Source organism: Platichthys flesus, chromosome 19 (genome assembly GCF_949316205.1).
Source record: "Platichthys flesus chromosome 19, fPlaFle2.1, whole genome shotgun sequence".
Classification (NCBI taxonomy): Eukaryota; Metazoa; Chordata; class Actinopteri; order Pleuronectiformes; family Pleuronectidae; genus Platichthys; species Platichthys flesus.
In genome coordinates, this window is record NC_084963.1 from 18690496 (window position 1) to 18713842 (window position 23347).

General features: G+C 39.0%; 1 protein-coding gene across 6 annotated transcripts; it reads left to right on the forward strand.

Moving 5' to 3' along the window:
* Nucleotides 1–4571: 4571 nt before the first annotated feature.
* scarb1 (scavenger receptor class B, member 1) lies at nt 4572–21707 on the forward strand. 6 transcript variants are annotated; one of them, XM_062413044.1, is made up of 14 exons: nt 4572–4920; nt 6127–6287; nt 8286–8427; nt 8528–8731; nt 9256–9351; nt 9528–9643; nt 9721–9887; nt 10119–10237; nt 15324–15397; nt 15564–15615; nt 16492–16632; nt 18605–18655; nt 19602–19674; nt 21405–21707. In XM_062413044.1, exons 1-13 carry the CDS (start codon nt 4801–4803, stop codon nt 19671–19673), a joined length of 1515 nt encoding a protein of 504 aa, XP_062269028.1. In that variant the 5' UTR covers nt 4572–4800; the 3' UTR covers nt 19674; nt 21405–21707. The 6 variants fall into 6 exon arrangements, with proteins under 6 accessions (XP_062269028.1, XP_062269027.1, XP_062269031.1 ...); XM_062413043.1 differs by having other exon boundaries at nt 4573–4920; nt 16492–16638; XM_062413047.1 differs by lacking the exon at nt 18605–18655 and having other exon boundaries at nt 4573–4920; nt 16492–16638.
* The last annotated feature ends 1640 nt before the right edge of the window (nt 21708–23347 follow it).

A 23347-nucleotide genomic window follows, 5' to 3' on the forward strand; every position in this document is an offset into this window, starting at 1 on the left:
GTGAGTAAATAAGAAGTAAACAGTGAGTAAATATATACTGGTTTTCTATTTTTTATTGCTTTTCCTACGTATGTTGTATTTATTGCGTTTTATGTTTCTATGTTCATTGTTAGCACCAATAACCACAGCAAATTCCTTGTAGGTGTAAACCTACTTCGCAATAAAATACTTCTGATTCGGATTCTGATTCTGATGTCACACAGCAGGATATGGATATGAAGGAACCCCCTGGCACTGTATTAGAGGATTCCTGCACACTAAATATCAATATGTTTAGAATGCCTTGATATGAGGTAATTTGTATACGTTTGATATGTGTACCCTACTGATCTGTGTGTGTTTTAAAAAGGTCAAATGGCTGCTCTTTATCACTGAGGGAAATACTGTGACAGCACCGCATGATCTACTCTAAATATGATCTGGTGATGGATTAAATAATAAGAAATAATAGACTAGTGCACGACAGCCCACTTGGTCATTTGGCCAACCTGCTCATGTACTTTGCACTGACTTGGGCAGGAACATTTCAATATGGTAATGAATGAAATACATTAAAGCAATGTAGCCATGGGGCAGCTAAGTCACAACAGAACATCTTGTGTGCAGCTGACAAACACATCTGCGTCACATGCCCTGCGTCGTCAGTCCCCAGGGGACATGTCAAAATGATCTGTGTTGCCAGAAATCGTTGTTTAATAATGACAAGATGAGAACACATGAAGTAACATACTAAGCTGTCATCTGATTTCAATGTGACTCCACATGGATTTTCACGGATTTGAGGTTGGACGCTTTAAAGGATGAACCCACTCCCCCTTCAGTGCGTGCATAGGCGGGGTCTGCACAGTGTAAATATAGCCAGCATGCTGGACCACAGCCTCCTCTCGACCCATCCTGCACCATCCATGCTTGGATTTTAAGACACTGCAGACTCAGGGGCAGCTGGGAACTTTCTTCTCTTCTGTTCTTAGGCAACGTCGTTCATTACTCGCAAGCATGCGCATAAATAAATCCAAAGTAGCCATTGGATTTATGGTGTCAGGGGTTCTGACAGTGCTTTCTGGAGCAGTTCTGCTGTTCGTGGGACCCGGGGTGATGAAGGACCAAATAATTAAAGTAAGTCACTCCATCACTTCAATAAGTTAAAGTTTTAAAAATTAGGTCTAGAGTTTATGGATTCAAATTCTTTTTTTTAGGAGGCAATTATTCCAAATTGTTTGAGGAATATTTATTTTCTTTATTAAAAAAAGCAATTTTTCCGTTATTGACGAGGTTTTACAAATCTCCTTCACAGGGCATGCGACACACGTCACACTCAAATGCCGTTCAATGTGTTTCTGTAGCTGTGTCATCGATTGGGGCCATATACATAACAAATGGCTAAGACAACCAACCAGTGATTAAGGTGCTAACCCACAAAAGAGGAGAATTGGGGTCTGAGGTGCACAGGTGTGGGGATATTTGGGTTTACTGAAGCAAGGGACTTTCTAATCTCTGACTGCATCATGTACGAGGCCTGTAGTTTTGGCCTGTTGCAGACATATTAGTATGCATTGGTCCTTAATTGGACTTGAAAAATTTCTACCGCTGCACCATCGAGAGCATCCTTACCAACTGCATCTCAATGTGGTATGGCAGCTGCTCTGTTGCGGACAGCAAATCACTGCAGAGGGTGGTGAAAACTGCCCAATGCATCACTGGTTCCTCACTCCCCACCATTGCAGCTGTCCAGAGCAAGAGATGTCTGCGGAGGGCATTGTCAAGGACAGCTCGTACCCCAGCCACAGATTGTTTGCCCTCCTCCCTTCTGGGAGGCGCTACAGGGTCCCCCGTTCCTGGACCAGTAGGTTCAGGAACAGCTTCATCCCTGCGGCTGTCACCCTGCTGAACTCTGCATCACAGTGATAGCAGCAGCTGCCCCCCCACACACACACACACCTTCTCCAGTGACTATACTTCCCCCCTCCACCCTGGCTTGGACTGCCACACACCCTCCTCCAACCACTGAACATTTGAACATTTGCACTACACTTTTTTTACAACTGTATTATCCCGCCTATAGTATATTCATATTTATATATTTTTATACATTTGTCTTGCTCATAGTTCTTATATCACACAATACCTGTTAATACTGTACTATTCAATATATATTTCTTACTGCTCATAGTTCTTATATCATACAATACCTGTTAATACTGTACTATTCCATATATATTTCTTACGGTACATATCTATATATTTACATTCCACTTTAAATACGCACGATACTCTGCACTTTACTGCCTTTTTTTGCACTTCTGGTTAGATGCTAAACTGCATTTCGTTGTATAAGTACTTGTACTGTGCAATGACAATAAAGTTGAATCTAATCTAAACAGGCTAATGATAAGGCAAAGGGTACGGTTCGACATAATGTTTCCCCACTCCTGCGAGCGGATGAGCCCAAGGGTCTGTGTGTGAGTGTGTGTGTGTGTGTGTGTGTGTGTGTGTGTGTGTGTGTGTGTGTGTGTGTGTGTGTGTTAGTGTGTGTGTGTGTGTGTGTGTGTGTGTGTGTGTGTGTGTGTGTGTGTGTGTGTGTGTGTGTGTGCGTGTGTGTGTGTGTGTGTGTGTGTGAAAGTGTGAAAGTGTGAAAGTGTGAAAGTGTGAGTGTGGGTGTGACTTGGCACTTTTAATTTAGACCCATTGATAGAATCCTAATGAGTTCTATTGATGTTATAATGACAGCTTAACTTTTCCACTTTACTTGTTTTACTTGTTATAAATTCTAAGCTATTCTCTACTAATGTTGCCATTGAAGAAAATCATACAAAAAAAATCAAATGAATTAGGCTTTTGTGATAAACAGTGAAGCACAGGTAAAGTTTTAAATAACACATGTTGAGGAGACGACTTATTGCTTTTTCTAAAAGGTTCCACTCTTGGAAGTGTGTGCTCGTCACAGGCTGTTTCGTTTCAAGTGTCAGGTGCTGGAAGTCATATTTAAATAAAATGTTGGAGAGCTTGATTTGAACCGGAGTTGGCCCTACTTGCATTTTTCAGAGTTAAACATATATTCATTTTTAAATCAGTAGCCCATAGCTTTTGCTCTTCAGATTTTGCGTGAAAAATGTATACATTATCAAATACAACCTGGCCAGTGAGTCTGCACACGAGTATTGAGTTGGTGCTCTGTCTATGAACTGTTTTACCATCAGCATGAAGAGTCTGCACTTTGTTCTTTCTCTTATCCTCATTCATTATCATGCATCGACCCCCTTAGATTGATGTGATGACCCTTTGGCAGGGCCTGAACTCTGGTTACAACCAGCTCCACCAACTCCCCCTCGAGTATCAATCCCCATGTCACATATTAAAAAGACAAACAAATCCTGATTACGATCATGTTGTTACTTCCTTTCACTATAGGAACTTCTAATGCAATGTTAACGGACCATTAACCAAAACCTATTGCTAAGCTTCCAGTTGTCCAATTGCATTCACAATGTGATTAACTAAATTGCGAAAGAATGATCATATCTCCCCTGTTTTAGCATCCCTTAATAACTGGCTTCCATTTTAAGGCTCTGCATAGTTTGGCTGAGAGTTTGGATGAGCTTCAGTCCTCACCAACCCATAGCCTGAGTGTTTCTGATTGGCCAGGGTCCTGGCCCTCTGGAATATATTTCACCTTTTCTAGATAGTTGGGAACTAGGACCAGCAACTTCACTGTGTTTTCTTAAATCTTCTCTCAAAACTTCCTTTTGCCCACATTATTATTTTCATCCATTACTTTAGATTTTGTTCCTGTTTGTGCCGTTTCACTTGTTGTCAATAGACAGAATAACACAAGACAAGTTGTCTTGTGTTATTTTGTCTATAGTTATAGTAGTTATAGTTATTTTGTTTATAGTTATTTTTGTTGCACTTGAGTTTGACTACCGTCTTTTTTGTGTGTAGCACTTAAAAATAAAGACAGGCTATCATTATTATACATTAACTGTTGTGGAAAGTAATAAAGTACATTTCCTCAAGGATTCTTCTTGAGTACAATTCTGAGGTAGGCTCCTCGTACTCTCCAACAAAGCGGTAAATCTTTTTACCTTTGTTATTTGACAACTCAAATAACTGTTACTAAAATAAGATAATTAATAAAATAAGATAATTAAAATGTACATTTTGATAACACGGACTTAAACTTTACAGATCTACGGTCATGCAGTGTTTACACTAATACAATATTATTTATTATTATTTAAATCTATTATATATTTTTTTAAATATTTCAAATACTCTAATATAACAAGTTTCACCTTGTACGGGACCATCCTGATTTAATGCTACAACGTTTGCATGTTTAGAAAAAGATTACGTGTTGCAGTGTGCTATATTATTTTGTACCAGTTTTTTAGTATAATTTTGAATGCAGGACTTTAACCTGTGATGCATTTTCATTGAGTTGTTTTGGTATTTTTTCTTCAGCGAGGAAGTAGAAAAATTCTTTCACTATGAGAATCGGTGCGTGTGTAGTATTAGCGGGGACGACAATTCCCAGAATCCTCGGCCCTGGGAAGGCGTGGTCTGCAGACGATGTAGCTACATAAATAGGGAGGACAAGCGCAGCATGTCAACATGATCGATCAGAGGATAAAAAGCCCCAGGTTCAGTAGACTGTGACTTAGAGAGCCACAGTTTGATACCGAGACGTCGCGCTTGTCACTGACAGTGAGTCCGCTCCGTTCAGACGCTCTTCTTCGGGGACATAAACAAACCCGGGACACAAACAAACCGGGACACAGAGCCTGAGCACAGGCAGCAGACATGCCTCTGAATAAGTCCCGGGTGGCTGTGGGGTTCGCGGTGGCCGGTGTCCTGGCCGTGGTGTTTGGGATAGTCCTCACTTTTGTGGGGCCGCTGATAATCGACGACCAGATCGTGAAGGTGAGACTGACGCTAACAGACAGTGTTTGACTGGGACTCAGGTTAGTCTGTGCTTTATGCAGACTTTCACCTGAAGTGTCGACTTCAGACAGACATGCGTGGATAACACAGCTTCATAAAAAACCCTGATAATGATGAGCGTTATATAGATATGTATATGATTATATACATTCATGTGAAATTCAAGGACAGCCACATTCAAACTTCACTTTATTAATATTATATTGATTTTTGCAATACATTTGATTATTAATTTAAGTAATAATATATTTGAAACTTTGCTGTAATTTAGCTCAAAGTGATATTTTAAACAATATCTTTGAATGGGTTATTGCACTAAAAAATGATGTACATCAGGGAAGCATATATACACATGTATGTATGTGTATTAATATATCTTTATATGTTTATTTTTGTATATAGGTACATATGTGTAGGTAGGCTATGTATGAGGTTTTGTCTGCATTTGTTAATATAATGCCTTATTACAGCAAATATTTTTCACTGGAGCTGCAGAGTACCGATGTCCAGTCTGGGGCCTAAACAACAAACGGATTAGTTGATTATTTGTTTGCTTGTTTAAGCTTCTAAAATCTGAACATTTGTTGCGTTTTGCCCGTTATGAACGCCTCACTCTAGACTCTGGGAAATCCTGATCAAAACTTATCAAAAAGTATGTGAATGACACAGAGCCATGGTCCTAGCAGGATCAACTGTTCACTCCCACTCTATCCTCCTATCCTACTTTGGGGTTTGTATCCCAAAAGATGCAAAATTCTAAATACCACTTGGTAACAGAATTTGTACTGAATGAATTGAACCACTTGAAGTGCGATCAATAGTTAACGGTGCCAAGTGGATCAGAAAAAAAAGGTTGTGAGCACTATTTCTTTTGGTTACAGGACACACATGGCATTTATGGTGTTAACACTGGTCTTTTGGTGGGAATTACGATTTGCTGAATATAAAATCTATGCATGTATGTCCGTTCATTCACACTGAATTTTGTTAGAGCTGAAATGAATAGTCAATCATTATTAATCAGTTGTTTATTTAATTTGTGACATGTCATGTGTTGATCCCGCTTTGTAAACGGGAAGATTACATTTTTTCTTTTAAGATTCTTTGTAGATTAACTGATAAAGCATAAAGGATGCAACAACCCATTCTTTTCATTAAAGTTGTTCTTCATCCCTCTCATGTCAGAACACAGTGATCGACCCAAAGAATGATCTAACCTACACCATGTGGAGGGACATCCCTGTGCCGTTCTTCATGTCGGTCTACTTCTTCAACATCCTCAACCCCAAGGAGTTTCTGAATGGAGAAAAGCCCATGGTGGAGCAGCGAGGACCTTATGTGTACAGGTACACAATTACATAATTCGATTAACGTCTTCCTGGACGGCACCCTGTGTCATCACCCGTGCATTGCTTTTCTGTGCTGTATTGTACCTTCCTATCAGTAAACTTTGTCCTGCAACCTTGAGAGCTGTTGCAAGGTGCATTCAAGTTGCATACTTGACACAGACTGTAGATAAAAATGGATGAAATGACTGCATCCCAAAAGTGAAGCCAAAGCCATAGCTCTCTGCTAGTTTCAGTATAAGTTATAATACCGTTGTGATGTTTCAAATATGGGGTGAAACTTCTTGATTTACAAATGAGACTGGACCAGTGTTTGTAGTGGCCCGACCTTGGAAGTGGAGATGATTGTCCATCTTTATGTATTGTCTATGTACTTAACTAAAATAAATTTAGAGCCTTTGTCTTAACTTTCAATTGTATCCATTAAAACATTGTCCTGATATTGACTGGTTATATGCTCCCGCCTTGGTAAAGCAGAGCTGTGACTTTGAGTCTGATTGGCTCACTATGGAACACTATGTTCCCTGCATCCAGTATGTAGGTTACGCCGGGTTCACACCGGACGCGGAAGCGACGCCGAAGCGAGGAGTAATCGCAGCAACAATCCTCTGGCTCCCATCCACTCCCATGTTAAATCGTTGTGCTGAACACACCGGACGCTGAAGCGTAGCGTTGCGCCGCGGCTGCCTAGCACCGTGCAGCGATCGTTTCGGCGTCGAGTCTATTTTTTCCGCTTGACGCGAGCGTATCGCGACAGGAAAAATGATTTAAACGATATTGACGACATATTTTATATGATATAAATGATCAAATATGCATCCCATACTTTGTATTCACCTTCTGTTGTCCAGGAGTTTTAATTTTACCACTTTTACCGACCACATTATTAAATGTCCCCCTCTGCCCATCCACTACAGCCACACAAGCAGTCATAAAGATAAAAAGAGAGAGAGGGGGGGCTACGTATTCTCCACATAGGTTTGAGTGGAGAATACGTAATTTATCCTCGACACCCGACATTTAACGGAGCAAACAGCGGAGAATTTCTTCAACATGGATGACATTAAATTAATAATTGAAGTGGAGAAGTACAGTGAGTTGTATGATCCTCGGAACATGTTGTATAAAGACAACACCAAGGAGGACACATGTTGGGACGCTGTTGCAGTTAATTTTGGAGCAACAAGTAAGTATATGCTTAAAAGAAAATATTAAATGCCGTTTTTACTGAAGGCTGATAACAGCGGCGCTTCGGCGTCGCTTCCGCGTCCGTTGTGAACCCGGCGTTAGTCTGAACCCGTCTCTAGCCACTCATGCAAAGGGGATGTAGCCTAAACATTGTGTGTGTGTGTGTGTGTGTGTCCATTCTTAAGCATTACTCAGCATGTCTGATGCAGCATGTGTTAACATAGATTTTATGTAACTGCCATCTCCTGTGTTGAGGATGAAAAAAGGTCAAACCATTAGCAGTGATGTCAGAATCTTGCCAGCTCAGCGCTTTGTCAAGTGGTTCTCACCTTACTATTGCAGAGTAACTTTGAGTTAATTTTCCATTTGTTTAATGGAAAAAGTTTAAAATAATTCCCTCGGGGGGGCCAGAAGCACTGCAAAGTCTGATGGTAGTCATTTGTCTGCGATTTTTGTATTCTATTTCGGTTTTTCGTTTTTTTTCCTGCTTGCATCTGTTGCGTATGAGAAACACTATCAACTGGAAAGCGATTGATTCTAACTGATTGATGACCAACACTTCCCCAGCTCTAAGAAAAAGTGAATCGGAAAATGAAAGTATTTTGTGGGTCTCTTTTTGTATCCTGGTCCACACCAGGGTCAACATGGTTGGTACTCCCTTCTTCTCTGCTCTCTATCTTAGCTATCATCATCTTCTTCATCACTTTGGTACGATTCTTTTACCTTCAACCTCTTTTGCTCTTAAGTCTATGCCTGGACTACTGGAGAACAGGCTTGTGGATGCATGAATGTTTTTCTTTCCTTTTTCAGGAAACGCTGTCAGAAAGACAACATCACATTTCATCCAAACGACACAGTGTCATACAAGGAATACAGACAATACTTCTTCGAGCCTTCCAGGTCTGTAGGGAACGAGTCGGACATCGTAACGATACCAAATATGTTGGTGCTGGTAGGACATGATTTCTCATTGTTCCCCACACATCTTTCAGTAAACTGACTCGCACACTCTGCAGTTGTCTGCCTTTTCACCCCCAGTCTGTGTTTTTCAGGGTGCAGCGGTGATGATGGAAAAACTCCCGTACGCAGTTCGTTTAATGATCAGCGCCACCTTCAAGACTTTCAAGGAAGGACCCTTTATAACCAAGACCGTCGGGGAGCTGATGTGGGGTTATGACAGTGGACTCGTCGATTTCCTTAATAAATATCTACCCGGCCAGCTGCCCTCAACTGGAAAGTTTGGCCTTTTTGCAGACGTGAGTGTTCAAACAGGAGTTGAGGTTTATCACCTCCAAGCTTCAGCAGACGATATGAAGACACTTTTGCACCAGCCAGCCAATAGTCAATCAATTGTGTTATCTATTGTGATAATTGGGCCTCAATTAATCTTGTAGAGCTGTGTCAGTGCTGGAGCGTAGTGTGACCAGCCTTTATCATTCTGCATTAGTTTGCAATGTGCTCTGGCTGGTTTGTAATTCTTTAAACCAAATTACAATTGTTTTGATAAACAAACGTTTTAAAAATGGCAAATTCTCCACAAAGAAAATACCACAAAAGATAGAGAGGATGCGTTTTCAGCATGTAGGTGTTTTATGTTGGGTGGAAGTGAAAGGAGAATGCAGCCTCCAATGGAGGGCTGAAACCCACAGTGTACATCTGGTCAGCGAGACTGGACTATAAGCAGTTTGTTGTTTGAGGCCATAACTGCTGAGTTCAGTTCGCATATGTTTGTTATTCTCCACTTGTTTCAGTCATCATGTGGTGTTCATGTTTCTTCTAGTTCAACAACTCCAACACGGGTCTGTTCACCATCTTCACCGGACGGGACGACATCAAGAATGCTCATAAAGTTGATTCCTGGAATGGCCTGACTAATGTGAGATGTCAACTTCTTTATCAATCCTGTCTGTTGAATCGAAGTGTCCTTGGGAAAGTTGCCAAAACCCAAATGGCCCCTTACAGCTGTGCGGGCAGTGTTTGTATTATAGAAAAAGTGCTGAGCATAGAAGCAGTGTATGAATGTTCAAATGTTCAATATTTTATCTTTAACAGCTGGACTACTGGCGGACCCCTCAGGCTAACATGATCAATGGAACAGCTGGGCAGATGTGGCCTCCGTTCATGACAAAAGAAAGCACTCTGCCATTCTACAGCCCTGACGCCTGCAGGTAAGTGATTCTTCTCTCTCCATTTCTCTCGTTACTCCTTTTGCAAACGTACGAAACGGATTTCCATGTCTTTGCAGGTCTATGGAGCTTGTATACCAGCGTCCTGGTGTGATGAAGGGAATCCCTCTTTATCGGTATGTGGCACCCAAGACCCTGTTTGCCAACGGGACAGACTACTCCCCCAACGAAGGTTTCTGCCCCTGCAGACAGTCCGGCTTGCTGAACGTCAGCAGCTGTCGACACAGTGAGTATTCATGACAAATGCACAACTGGATTTAGGTCCTAATCTTTGTCTAAGTCTTTATCTTTTTGTTTGTCGGGACACCGCAGTATCACATCTTGACTCAAGTCTGTTTTGCAGATACTGTGGAGTCCCACAACTTGTGGTTAAGGCTCAAGCAAACTTTCTCCTGAAGTCTTTCATTTTCATTGGGGTTCAGATTATGAATTGTCCTCTTTCGTATCCTTTGCTCAGAATCTCCAGTCTTCATCTCTCATCCTCACTTCTTTAATGCTGATCCTGTCCTCCTGGACTATGTGGATGGCCTCCATCCCAATGAGGACAAGCATGGTCTCTTCATCGACATTCACCCAGTAAGTACACAGGACGTTGCATCACTCAGGATATCGGAAGTAAGAAAACTGTTTTAGTGGGGCTGTTGACGGCCTAGTTGTCCTTGAAGTCCTCTTTTCGAGATGTAGACTGATAACATCGAATGACTTGCAAGTTTTGTATTACGTGTCATGGTCAAGTGTGAGTTTTTTTTGCTTTTCTGCAAACAAACACAACAATATCGGATCGAGTGTAGGCGAAAGGTTGGTACTTTTACGGTTAAATATTATTCATTCTTATACGATTTAAATATTCGTACGAGCTCTTTCTTTAAATATGTCTCAGTGCACTACCGTTTTTAAGGGATTGAAGTTGGTGTCTCTCTGTCTGGAGCATCTGAGTTATATATGTAAGCCCCTCAACGTAGACACTTCAATGTACTGCTGGTTAACCCGACCTTAGGTCCTGCTTGGCTCTCCAAGAAGGGAGTATCTTAGAACTTAGATGGGCTCTATTCACCTGTACAAATATGATGTGTAATATACCATATACATAATATATAGTGCCCTAAACAGTAATGTGTGAGGATGGTCAAAGATTCCTCAACAATAAAGGCCAGTTTTCTTTTTTTGTTTTAGAGACATGCAACAAAAAACAGAAAATTCTAACTTTCATGACGTGACGACAGGTTTGACATCTTATATTGCATCCATTTCAGTTTCATCATAATAATAATTTAGGTACCAACAATTTACTGGCAACTGAGCATACACTGGTCAATAATATATTGTCCTATAGGACTTTTAACTCTAAAAAGATTAGAAAATGACAGTTGTGACTAATTATTCATTATATTAGAAATCTGTGTCCTTTTTTCAACTCAACACACTCAAAGACAGACTTATGGAGAAATGGGTAGATATTTAATTCATCATTGTTTAAGAACATTGGTCTCTTCAGTTAAAATTATATCTTTACCTTGTCCCTCTGCTACTGTCAGATTTGTACATGCAACAAACACAAATTAAGTTTATCTTTCTCTTGTTGCAATCTTTCACTTCTCGATAAGTCAAACTGATAATCACTATCTACGTGTTTGGTGGTTCTTGCATGCTGCTGGTAGTGTATGTAAACTGAGAGGAGGAGCTTTGACCCTTGTGTTCATTTCCTTGTTTTCAAAGTCGCACCTTGCTTAGAAAATGTACTCGTTGATAAGAGATTTTATTATCGTACAATAACCCAGTAAAAGTGTACTTCAGATAATGTCATTGGTGTTTCAATTATCTGTAAGCACGAGGGACTGATTAGTTTTATAACTGACTGCCATGAATCATATTGTAAGTCACTGTAGCCTGCAGTGTGATAAGGTAATTGGAAATAGGGCCATATCCCCATAAATACAGCTGTAAGACAAGTTTTGTAAGGCCCTAATAAACATCAGCTTTGATAACAACGTTTTTTTTTTCAAAGCCAGATTTAACGATGTTTCCAAACACAGGATTCAGGTGAATCCAGCACGTCTAGATTGATATCAAGTTAATTATTAAGGGAAATCACTTGTGTGGTGTGTGTATAGCACACTGACATTTGTAAAGTAAGTACAATTTGAGGAGAATAGCTAGCACTAATTTTGTTGACTTTATAGACATGCCAATTTAATGCAGATTAGATGATAATGTAAAATCTGTCCTGTCCTTTTAAAAATGCATCGTAGACGGTACAGTTTGATGCACTGTGCCACTGGTATCTGTTCCCGACTTCTGGGAACTATTCTGAGGCTCCACGATCTGTCTGGGTGGGTGTGTGCGCGTGTGTGTGTGTGTGTGTGTTAATTTCCTATTGTCTAGAGTATAAGACTTCATCTTCTCTTAAATCCATGATAGTCAGATTATCTGCTGTCTGTATCATCATGTGTTGTCTCTTTATCTTCCCTCTGGACAATGCAGACCGCTGCACGCTCACATTAATGTTATCTCTGTAATCTAGATGAATCATGACTCGCTTTTTTCTGCTGTCTCATAACTTTTTCTAAATGGGGCTAGGACAAAAATCACTTAAATTTACAAAAACAACCAAGAGCTACCAATATCCTGCACGTGCTCAGTGCTCTCTACCCCTGTGTGCAACCATCTCCATCTGTATGTGTATTTTAGAGCAGCTGTGCCCCTGGAGGTAGAGCGGGTCATCCACTTATCACAGGGCTGACGGGTTAATCCCCTCGTCCTGTCCATGTGTCCGATTGACCTTTGACGCTGAACATGAGCTTGCCCCTGATGGGATGGCCACAGCAGCTCCATAATGTGTGATCGGGGGCGAAATCCTGACAGCTTTGCACATCGAACCAATTTATCTACATTCAAATGAATAATCATATCATGATTTTAATATGGGACCTTGTTATGTGGTTGCTTATTATTATCATCAACACACAAATACAAACTCATCAGCCTGTAAAAGTTTGGTACTTAAGTGCTTAAAATGTCCCCTGCCTCTTCTTTAATCATTCTTTTTGGAACCCTAACTGCAGAGAATGTGGCCTGGTGCTCGGGGACATTTCATTTCCTGCAGACTCAAACTGTTGTTGGTAAATTTCCGGCTCGAACATGTCATGTGTAGTTAAAAGGCCAAATGACTGAGGAAACATTAGGACTTGAAAGAGCTGCAAGGCAACGGTGATAAAGTTTTGGAGAGGGAAGGTTTTACATATTAGGTGAATCCAGGTTTGTGAGAGGACACTGCAAGCTAGAGAAAATACACCCCGGTAATCATCGGCTTTTGTTTCTGATTTGAAGCTCTGGAAATGTCTGCATCACAATGTGTTCTGCCAGAAACCAACTCAGAAACACAAGAAAAGCCTGAATGCCATGTTATTATGCATCTTTCCATGGCCTTACACAAATTCCGTTTGGATGTAAAACAGTATTTGTTTCTCTAAAATGCTGATTTTTTTAAACGTTATATTGATTTGTTCTCTAGCTGCCTATTTAAAGTGGTTAAAGTGGAATGACACATTTCAATTCAGTTTGACTTGCATATCTCCCAATCAAACATTATCTCAAGGCAATGTCTAAAACAGTGAGTGATGTTAGTTACATGTTGGGGTTAGTTACTAAAACCAATTGATCAGTGAATTAAATGCAGAACCGAGGATGTCATTAGCAACATCTAGATGAATGTTGAAAAACTCACAGACTTCAGATACAATTTCACAGTAGGGGCCGGGTGGAATATCTATAATAACTAGATGAACAGTTATTTCTGATTTCAGGCTTGGATAAATGTGGTTGAGGATGAGATTATCTAATGAGCAACAACAAACTTGAGGGTTGATTGATCTGTCATATTTAAAGATTGCTGCAACCCCTCCACCTCTGCCTGTGCTTTGAGGAATATTTAGTATTGATATGGATTGGAGGTGTCTCTTCATTTAAATTTGCCAATTCATCTTTTTGCAGCCATGGTTTCATTCAAAGAGAATATATGTATTTATAGGATCATTGACAAGTAGGGATTTTGGATTTGAGTGAACTATTATTCGATAGACTACAATTAATCCTTTATTTATTGGTTCTGATATAGTAGTTGTATGGATTTTTATTGTAGTACTTCTCTCCTGTTTGTTCAGGAGACCCAGATGTCTGAAACCCAGTCAAAGCATAAAAGAAAATAGTGATGTGCACGTTAACACCCAATGCCAACCAGTTCTAAAGAATGTCCTTCACTGGGCTTATATATCTATTTCAACCTGGCATGGCATGGGTTGACATCTCAGAACCTAATGCCCCCTGTCCCACTTAGAGAACAGCTGTCTCGCTCTCTTCTCTCCCTCCTGTCCCTCTTCTCCGCTGAAGCCCAACCTGTCGAGGCCGTTGGCCGCCCACATTGATTCGAATTCAGTTGTAGGTTTCTTCCTGTTACAGGGAGGTTTTCTTCTCACGTCACAATTGCAGAATGTGTGCTCATTGTGGGAGCTGGTGGGTTTCTGTAGAATTTTGTACGGTCTCGACCTGACTAAGTGCCTTGAGATGATGCATGTCCTGATTTGTCGCTATACAAAAAACTTGTTTATGGTGAATTACATAAGAGTGTGACCTGTGTACAGAAGCATGATCTAATACTTTATAGAGATATACCTTAAGAGAGAAACATTCTTTGACAATAACAAGGTTTTCTTTTCCTGTGCTGAACTATCACAAATGTGGCTCATATCTATAGACCATTGATTTGGGATCATTTTTTTTACGATCAAATCACTTTTATATCCCTCACTTCTCCAGTCACTCTCCTGACTCCATAATCAAATTCCCATGATTCTTGATCAAAGGCCCTGTTCAGACCTGGTATTAACTTCCATCCTGAGAGATCTAATCAAAGGCTCACCTGTTAACACCTGGCATTAAATGTGTCCAGAATGTTTCTACTGTGACAACTTGTGATCAGATCTTGCTTCTCTATAGGAAATAGTCACGTTCACCACTTTTCGCCAATATGTTGTTTTTATGCAGTCTGAGTTTACAGGTGTGGCCGATTTCACGGAGTGTTTGTCAGCCTGTCAATGTGATAATTGAGTCACTGCACGATGCACAAGATCCTCCACAAAGCTCATTACAGAAATGCTAGATTTGTGATGAGTGATGCTATCGCCTGCCAATCATATCCACGAGTTGTGGTCCTGCTCCAGGTGAATGAACCACTGATCACAGTTCCTAAACCCTGACATTTACATTGACAACAGAGGACAATCTTTTGTTAGCAAAATGCACCTGCACCACACTGTGTGCCAGACGCATTATTCGTCTCAAATGAAAGACACGTCAGGATCGACCTTGATTGTGTATAGGAGGAAGTTGTTATGGTTCGGTCGTGCGTAAAAAGCCTTTTGATTCAGCACAGCACACCACAAACCACAATTAAAACCGGCTGTATTCCTTCATGTCCCTTCCATCAAAAGAAGGCCTTGAGAAGAATTGCTCGTACATGAAGATTTCCGGCTTTTGTATATTCTCTGTGGTAACATGGGAAAACAATTTTGGCCCAGAGATTTAATCATCCCAATTCTCTAGTGGAAGTGATATTTTCATTAATTAAACAAGTTGACACTGAAGAATTTTGTTTTTGTCTTCACAGCAAACCGGTGTCCCTCTCAATGTTTCCATCCGTCTGCAGCTCAACCTGTACATGAAGAAAGTGTCCGGAATTACGTAAGGAGCCTATTCCCTAAGCTATTGTCACACCATTATCATTTGTCGTGTATTGTGTTGGAATCTCTTCATCCTTCAATATAAAGGGCTCTTGGATATTTCCTGCTTTTCTTACCGTTGGCTGTGTAGCCTTGGTGTTTGAAGTCTGGTGTTATTGTCCTTGTAGAGAAACTGGCAAGATTTCTGAGGTGGTGATGCCCATGATCTGGTTTGAGGAGGTAAGTCGTTACATGTCTGATCTCTATTATACACAGTTCTAATTGCTATCATCATCATTGTCTCTGTTTTGTGTAATTGTTGTGCAGATCTTAGTGTATGTCTTCCGTGCTTTGAATCCACTTTAAATAATTCCTGGATACTGGACACTTAACACTTAAATCCAAAGAAATATATTGAAGACTTTTTTTTATTTAGCCATTATCAAATAATGCTTACAAAACGTGGATATTGTTATTTAATCACTCAGTGGTCATTTTCTTAAGGCTAATACAACAAACAAGAGGAAAAATGTGCATTTAAACTTCTATTTTAATTTGGTTATTCTGCTAATAAGGAAGAGGGAATCAAGAGACTTGCTGTGCAGTACTTTACATTTGTAAATTACTGTTAATGTAAGTGTAAATCAAACTCATACAATACAAGATCTCTATTAAGCATAAAGACACATTAAACCTTAGATATGTTCATGACTGTTGAGATGAATAGTATTAACTAGTGAAATCATTGAAATAATCACTGTTAGACAGTTAATTAGTGATTTCAGAAGTAATTTGATAAAAGCAGTAATACTGCAGTGTGGAAATACTTCATTACTCTATTGATAGCATCAAAATATAATATCTAAAGCTTATTTTGAAAATACTTTTTCCCCCATATTTTGATGTCATACAATAGTAAAGTGTAATTATGTATTTACTTACTTAACCAATAAGATTGGAGATATGATTATTTAATTTAACTGAACATTTGATATTGACGAAAAAGTATAGTCAGTTTGTCTCCTTGCATTGTTGATGCTCAATGATTCTCTGCTCTGGAAACTGAAATACTGAAACAACCCTCCTTGCTTTTTATTTTTGCCCTTTCCCCCTCAGAGTGGATATATAGACGGGCCTATCCTCAAAACGTTCCACACAAACCTGGTCATTCTTCCTGCTGTGATGGAGTACACGCAGTACGGCTTCATAGCTCTCGGCCTGGCAACGATAATAATCGCCGCTCTGGTGCATCATAAAGTGCGGGTAAAGCTGCCACACAGCATGTACTGACATGTTTGTTATTAACTGCATGCAGCATGTTGCACAGTTGTGCATGTTTCCCCACAAACCAATGGAATGGAATGGAGCTGAAAAAGATTGACACTTTATACATTAAGGGTCTAATCTGTTTGGCTAAATTAAATGTGATGATAGTGACGTCATACTAACCCAAAAACTGTGCTATGCTGCAAAGTTGTCATAAACGTTTCAAAATTGCTTCTCAAAGAAAGGCAGATAAAATAACCAACATCCTTTTTAAAAAGATGTAACAGAAAACCTTAAAAGCCGTTTAGCAACAGGGAGTTCTGTGAGATTAAACAATGTTATATTTTTCTTAGGTGGACAAGTGACGCTACGGTTAAAAATAATCTCAGTTTTTGTTAGTATCCCTGTAGTCTCAAACCACATACCCCCGGCAAGTGGAACTGGATTTGACTTTTAAATTAAGGAAACAAATTAGAAATTAAAATCCAGAAGGTTCTCAGTTATAGTGGAATTTGACTGATGAGTGTTGTGTCCCTGTCAAGTGACATAAGAAGAGACTGAAGAGCCTTATGGGTTTAAATGAGTTTTTTGCAACAAACTAACCAGATCAGAATTATTGCAATATTAATAGAAAAGCTGTATCATCATAATGCAAAGTCACTGCGGGCCTCCTTATCAGTTCAAACAGATGGAGTCAGGGTGAGGCTTCCTTGTCAGTCCAAACGTCAAAGATAGTAGATTCATAGTAGCATAGAGTGCATCAGTTCATACATGCAACACATAATTGTGTTGCATGTATAAAGAGGATTTTTTTTTATAAAAACATTTTAATACAAGCAGGCATTACAAAAGGTCCATTGATTTATGTTATATATATTTAATATTATATAATGTAAGTGTGTGTGTGTGTGTGTGTGTGTGTGTGTGTGTGTGTGTGTGTGTGTGTGTGTGTGTGTGTGTGTGTGTGTGTGTGTGTGTGTGTGTGTGTGTGTGTGTGTGTGTGTGTGTGTGTGTGTGTGTGTGTGTGTGTGTGTGTGTGTGTGTGTGTGTGTGTGTGTGTGTGTGTGTGTGTCAACAGTTTATTGTCATAAACAACGATTACATTAAGAAGTCGCTTGCAATGAAATACTTGTAACAGGCACTCTTATGGCAATGCTCAGAATATTACAAGCAGACAAAAAAATAAAATAAGATAAAGTAGAATGTAAAATGTAAATAGAAATACTATATACATATCAAAAAAGTGTGTGTGTGTGTGTGTGTGTGTCCCACACGAGCCAATCCCTTAAATATATATTTGTTTATTGTAGGATGAAATAAATGCACAATATATTATATATATTGCATATTACATGTGAAAATATGTATTCTATGTCCTTCATAAACTACAATGTGTGTTTTTTCTGTCCAAAGTAAATTGATAGGGCTGTTTTTTTTGTGTCTGGAAAGTTACTGTATAGCCAGTTGTCTGTTTTGTTTCCTCACGTTGATTTCTGCATGACAAAGATTTGGAGGGATGAATTGTTGCTCTCATAAAAAAAGAGAAATTGTCAGTGTGCAGAGGGCCTCTCCTTTTCCTAGATTTAGCAAACAGATGTGAGAACAGCGTCAGTCTTCTCAGCTAACTCGCAACAAAAATTGGAACCGCCCAAAATGTCAAAGAATTCCTTCAAACCAATCAAAAGTAGCCTACTGCCGGGACAAAAAAAGACTAACAGCTCCCAGCATGTCTGTTATGTCAAGAGTGTGTGTGTTATGAAACACACTATACTTGATGTTTTATAATAATGCCATAGATCAACCAGTTGAAGTTAATGAGTACTTAAGTACTTTCAGTTCACTCAGTGTTTTTATGGTCTGTTATATCAGCAGCAATCAGTCAGTGGTACAGTCAGGTGATGAGGTTCAAGTGACATGGTTTAGTTCTTAAAGTATGAATGTTTTTGATGTTGTGTGTTTGTAGAGGTCTAATAGAAATGCTACCATGATGTCCACCATGATGAAGAACCCCGGGGTTTGTAAAATGTTTCGCAACACTTCCAATCTATGAGATCCAAATCACCTTGCCAAATTCTGATTCATGTGATTTCGTATTGTGGTTGTCAACTTGATTTTTCAAAATGGACCTGATTCAAAAACTTTTCCTTTCGAGAGTTATCAGTGCAGCTATATTAACTCAGCTTCTTCTAAATTGAGGGAACTTGTGATTCAGATGCAACATAAAACGTAGAGTAAATATTTTGTCACATTTCCTGTTTTCCTTAAGTTAACGATAATAATAAAAAAAAGTTATAATAGTTAATCCGATATTTGTTCGAGTGAGGGATTTGTTCAATGTTAAACATACTGTTGAGTTTACCAAAAATTACTTGGCAACGATCATTTAATTGTTCAAGTAGTTTTAATAGTTTCAGACTCTCCAATTTCAATATTTAACTTTGGACAATACAGGTGTCAGCTCAGGATTTGTTTATTTATGGCTGAAACGATCAATCAGTTCATTGATAGTTGCACGAACCAGGTAATAAGTGCAGTTCCATTTTAATCTCATGTGAGGGCAGGCATGCTGCATGTGTGACTGTCAAATCCTTGATTTCTTTATCATCATCCTTCAATACAAATTTTAAGCATATTCTCTGAAAAACATGTTTTTTAAATTCATTATTGATGCTTTTCTTATATTTCCTTCTGCTGCATAATAATCTGTCGATCAAAATGAGCTGTTGAGTTAAACAAACCAAATGCCTCCACGTTTAATCACATATGATCATATGCACAAGACCAACTAATGAACTAATAGCACGTCCTCGTAATTTACTGCATGGTCCAATGGATTACCACAGGAAATTAGTCCCTGCATGAATCCTTATATCCCAAAACCTGATGCTGCCAAGTGCCTTGAATCATACCAGTTGCTCATCATCTTTGTATTATTCTGATTGGCTGATGTGTTGTTTTAGGCCTCTGACAAAAAGCCAGTAAAAGGCTCACATGGCCATGAAACACAGGAGAAATATAACATAAATAACTAAGGTGGGTAAACACACAAAGACGTAGATGTATACATGTATTCATTGCTTCTCTTTTCATTTGTGCTTAAACTTTGGACACGACCAAAGGCAAGTTAGATTTCCTTAATATACAGTAATAAATACATTTGATATGCAGATTTGTTGAATGGGGTCCCAGTGACAAGACCTCGGCCTTGGCCAACTGTCATGAAAATGTGGGTGCTTTGTTTTTAAGATTTTATGAACTTCATATATTTTATTCAATTACATTTTAAATGGTTAATGACTTTACAACTCATGGCATTACGTTATGAACTACACCAGCATTAAGATTTACCTCAAATGCTGCTACTGTGATAGAAAATAAAATATATAATGTATTGTGGAGCATGCTATCTTGTCCACATAGTGTGAAGCTCCATTTGCAGAAATTACAAGAGGATTACAAGCGAGCAGTTTGCTTTAAATCAAACTACGTTTTTTGAGGGTTTTTTTACATTTTGTCACTTGGCATGATGTTGTAAAACTTTTTTAGAGTTTTGTTCATCGTCTAATACTACACTTGTACCTGCAGTTGATTGCCATCTTAGGGCATCTTATTAGGGCCATGATTTCGAGATTAAAGTTGCAATTGAGAGTAAACTTGTGATATCACATGAAAAAATCATAGACATAGAATGGAGACTCATAAGTCTAAGAAACAACACAATCATTTTCAAGGAAAAGCATGCGTCAGAGTTGCATTCCCTCTAGACCCAAAACCAATCTCATCTTGAAACTATGAAACCCCTTTAGCCAGATTTAACCAAATATCGTCCACCACATTTTCTCCTCAACATAAGAGGTAATTTCCTTCCCTTTTTCAGAATACAAACCCTCTTGTACAATCTTTTCTAACTCATAATATAAAAACATTCAAGATGAAGTATCACATTATTTGTGAAATCTAGTTCAGTACAAGTTCACATTCTTCATCTCCCACAGGCAACAGATCTCCTGGTACTCTCCTTGTAAGGTGACATACAACCCAAGTTTATTCTTGTAAAATTAAGACCTTTTTCCCAAAATATTAGAAGAACAATTTAACCTTAATCTCATAATAATTCTCGAAATCTTGGAATATTTTTCTTCAACCCGGCCCTGAATGCTGAATACGCTTTGGGAAAAATCACAGTGATAATGAAACCAGTTAACAAGTATGTAAGTTGTGTGTCTTAAACACAAAGAGAACAAAAAATAAGTGTACTGAACTTCACCACTGCTGTTTAAACCTAATAACAATGACCCATGTATAATTGTTGACATTATTTTTACAGCTGGCTATTGAAAATATTGTTTAATAATGATATTTCTACTTTTTAAATTCTTAGATTGTATGCTTGTATTTAACCTTGGCAACTCAATTCAAATAGTTGTTTGGATATTCTGTTGTTGCTCATTCATTTAGTACATTCTTTCCCTGACGTTCCCTGAACACAGCAGCTTCTCTTTGTCACCAAATTGTCTGTCCATGTGTAAACGTGCTGTGTGTCTCATGAAAATAGATACTGTCCTGTATTGGTGGTTGTGAGGGAACACGCTGCAAACTTCAAACTCATGTCGTATGTTACATCTTGTCCAAATTGAAATGAAGCTGGACTGATTTGTTTTTCGAAAGTTTCAAAGTCAAGTGTTCAGGTGCAGTTTGGCTTGATGGTGTTTTTTGTCTCCTGAGCACATCCTAACATCCTCTTTCTTCTGGCCCTGACACAGAGAAATAAACGTGAAGGTGGCACCACACCAGATGCAACAACAAGCACTTCAGGCGAAGAGAGAGACCCTCTACTACAAGATGAAATGGACTGACATACAGTGACACTGACATGTCATTTTACCTCTTTAATTTAAAGAAATGGGAACTAATGACCTGCAAGTGTGTATCACACACTCTAACAATCAGTGAGTCAAGCAGAGCACTTTTTGTATCCTACTGCCTTCTGTAAAGATGTGAATGTTTCTTCTTAAAACTGATGTGAATGAATCAGGTAATAAATGTGCCTTTGTTTGAAAATCAAATCTTTTCTGTGTACGATGGTTTCTTCTTGTGGCAGAACGGAGGTCCCAGCAGCTACAAGGACCGAAAAGTGATTTTTGATATCGGACAATATTAATTATAATAGTGATTCATTTTATATTTTGAAACCAGTACCAAGTATTTTGATAAAAATGTTTTAAGCAATGATTTAAAAACAGGTAAAGTGCAGCCACGTCTCAGGTCCTTGATGTCTTGGAACATAGGATGTTAGTATCTCTGTAATATAACTCGGGGCCGGACTGTACTGAGTTTTAAAAAGTATAATCTTGAAATCAAGCCTAAATTTAATTTGGCCGTCAATGAAGTAAGCCAAGAGTTGGAGAGATATGAACCCTGTATGCTTGGTGTTGGTAAAAAGGTGATTAGCAGGATTCTGCTTGTTGCTGAAGCAGAGACACTGAGATTGACTGGTACGTGTAAATAGTGCAGAACAGAACAAATCCAGCTGGATGACGGCTCGGTTAATCTGCTTTCAGTTTGAGCTTCCGCCCGGGATCATGAGGGGAAAGTGTTATTCTGATTTATGGGGAATATGTCCAGATCTAATTTGCACAAGTTATCTAAATGAAACAGAATCCTGGCTCACTGTTGAGCCAAAGTGCATCAGGCTTGATTCAATGTTCCTTTGCAAACGTCTGATGATGACATTTGTGGTGAGGCCGCAGGAACTGTTTTCTTCCAATGATTCTTTTTGAGGGTCATAATAGTTCAGGTGCGGCTGCACAGTAGAACAGTGCACCTCCATCACTGCTGCTAAGTGAAGGTCTTTTGCAGTCATATGTTGGATTTTGCTTTTTTACCAAACATACATAGTCTCTTAAAGTTTTGTGTCTTTACTCAGTTTGACCCCCGATGTTCCTGGTCACTGCCATTTCTTAATTACATTACAAAGTGAGCCCTGCTGAAAAAATATTATTATTAAAGCCTTCTCCTGCTTCATGGGCATTAGTTATATTTATCATTTTGAGAGAGCTACAGGCAGATGTTTAGATGAATCCATGGCTTCTGTTTTTTTGGAGAAGGTTTGAGAAATAAGAATATAAAAATAAACATTGTTATCCATCACTTTTCCATGACTTGGCCTTTATTAACAAGCCAAGGACCTAAGAAGTGTCACAAGATCAGAGACTTTGGTGAAAGTCATTTGAGAGCTCAATAACCTCAAGCTACTTTAACCTAAAATAGTTTATAACACAAGTTAACAAAGATTAAACAAAAGACTTTCTCCTCTAAATTGAAAGTTTGTCTTCATCCCACAGTAGACTAGCATGATCTGCCTCCGTATAATTCAGAACTGCGTTGTGTTTGCAGTTTGTACTGCTGCCCCCAAGTGGCCAAAAACACAATTTCATGCAGGTCTAGATGAAAGGTAATAGTCATAGCTTGCAAACTAACATTGAAAATTGCAGTCAAGTATCATGTTTTGTAATCAACATCTGAACTGAGGGGTGTCAGTGGTGGAAGAAGTTCTCAGATTGTACTATAGATGAAATTATAGCGTGTGTGTGAACATTCAGTCGTCCAGATCTATCTAAGAGAGGTCACTCGTATCAAAAGCAACTGGACTTGGTTGAAGATATTTTAAGACCTGATGACAAGTGAAAACAGCCGTCATTGGAGG

Excerpts from the sequence above, each read along its gene's own strand:
- scarb1 (XM_062413043.1), top strand. The coding sequence starts at position 4,801 with ATGCCTCTGAATAAGTCCCGGGTGGCTGTGGGGTTCGCGGTGGCCGGT. Across the intron at positions 6,288-8,285 it reads CGAGGACCTTATGTGTACAG|GAAACGCTGTCAGAAAGACA; the intron begins GTACACAATTAC and ends TTCCTTTTTCAG. Across the intron at positions 10,238-15,323 it reads TCTTCATCGACATTCACCCA|CAAACCGGTGTCCCTCTCAA; the intron begins GTAAGTACACAG and ends TTGTCTTCACAG.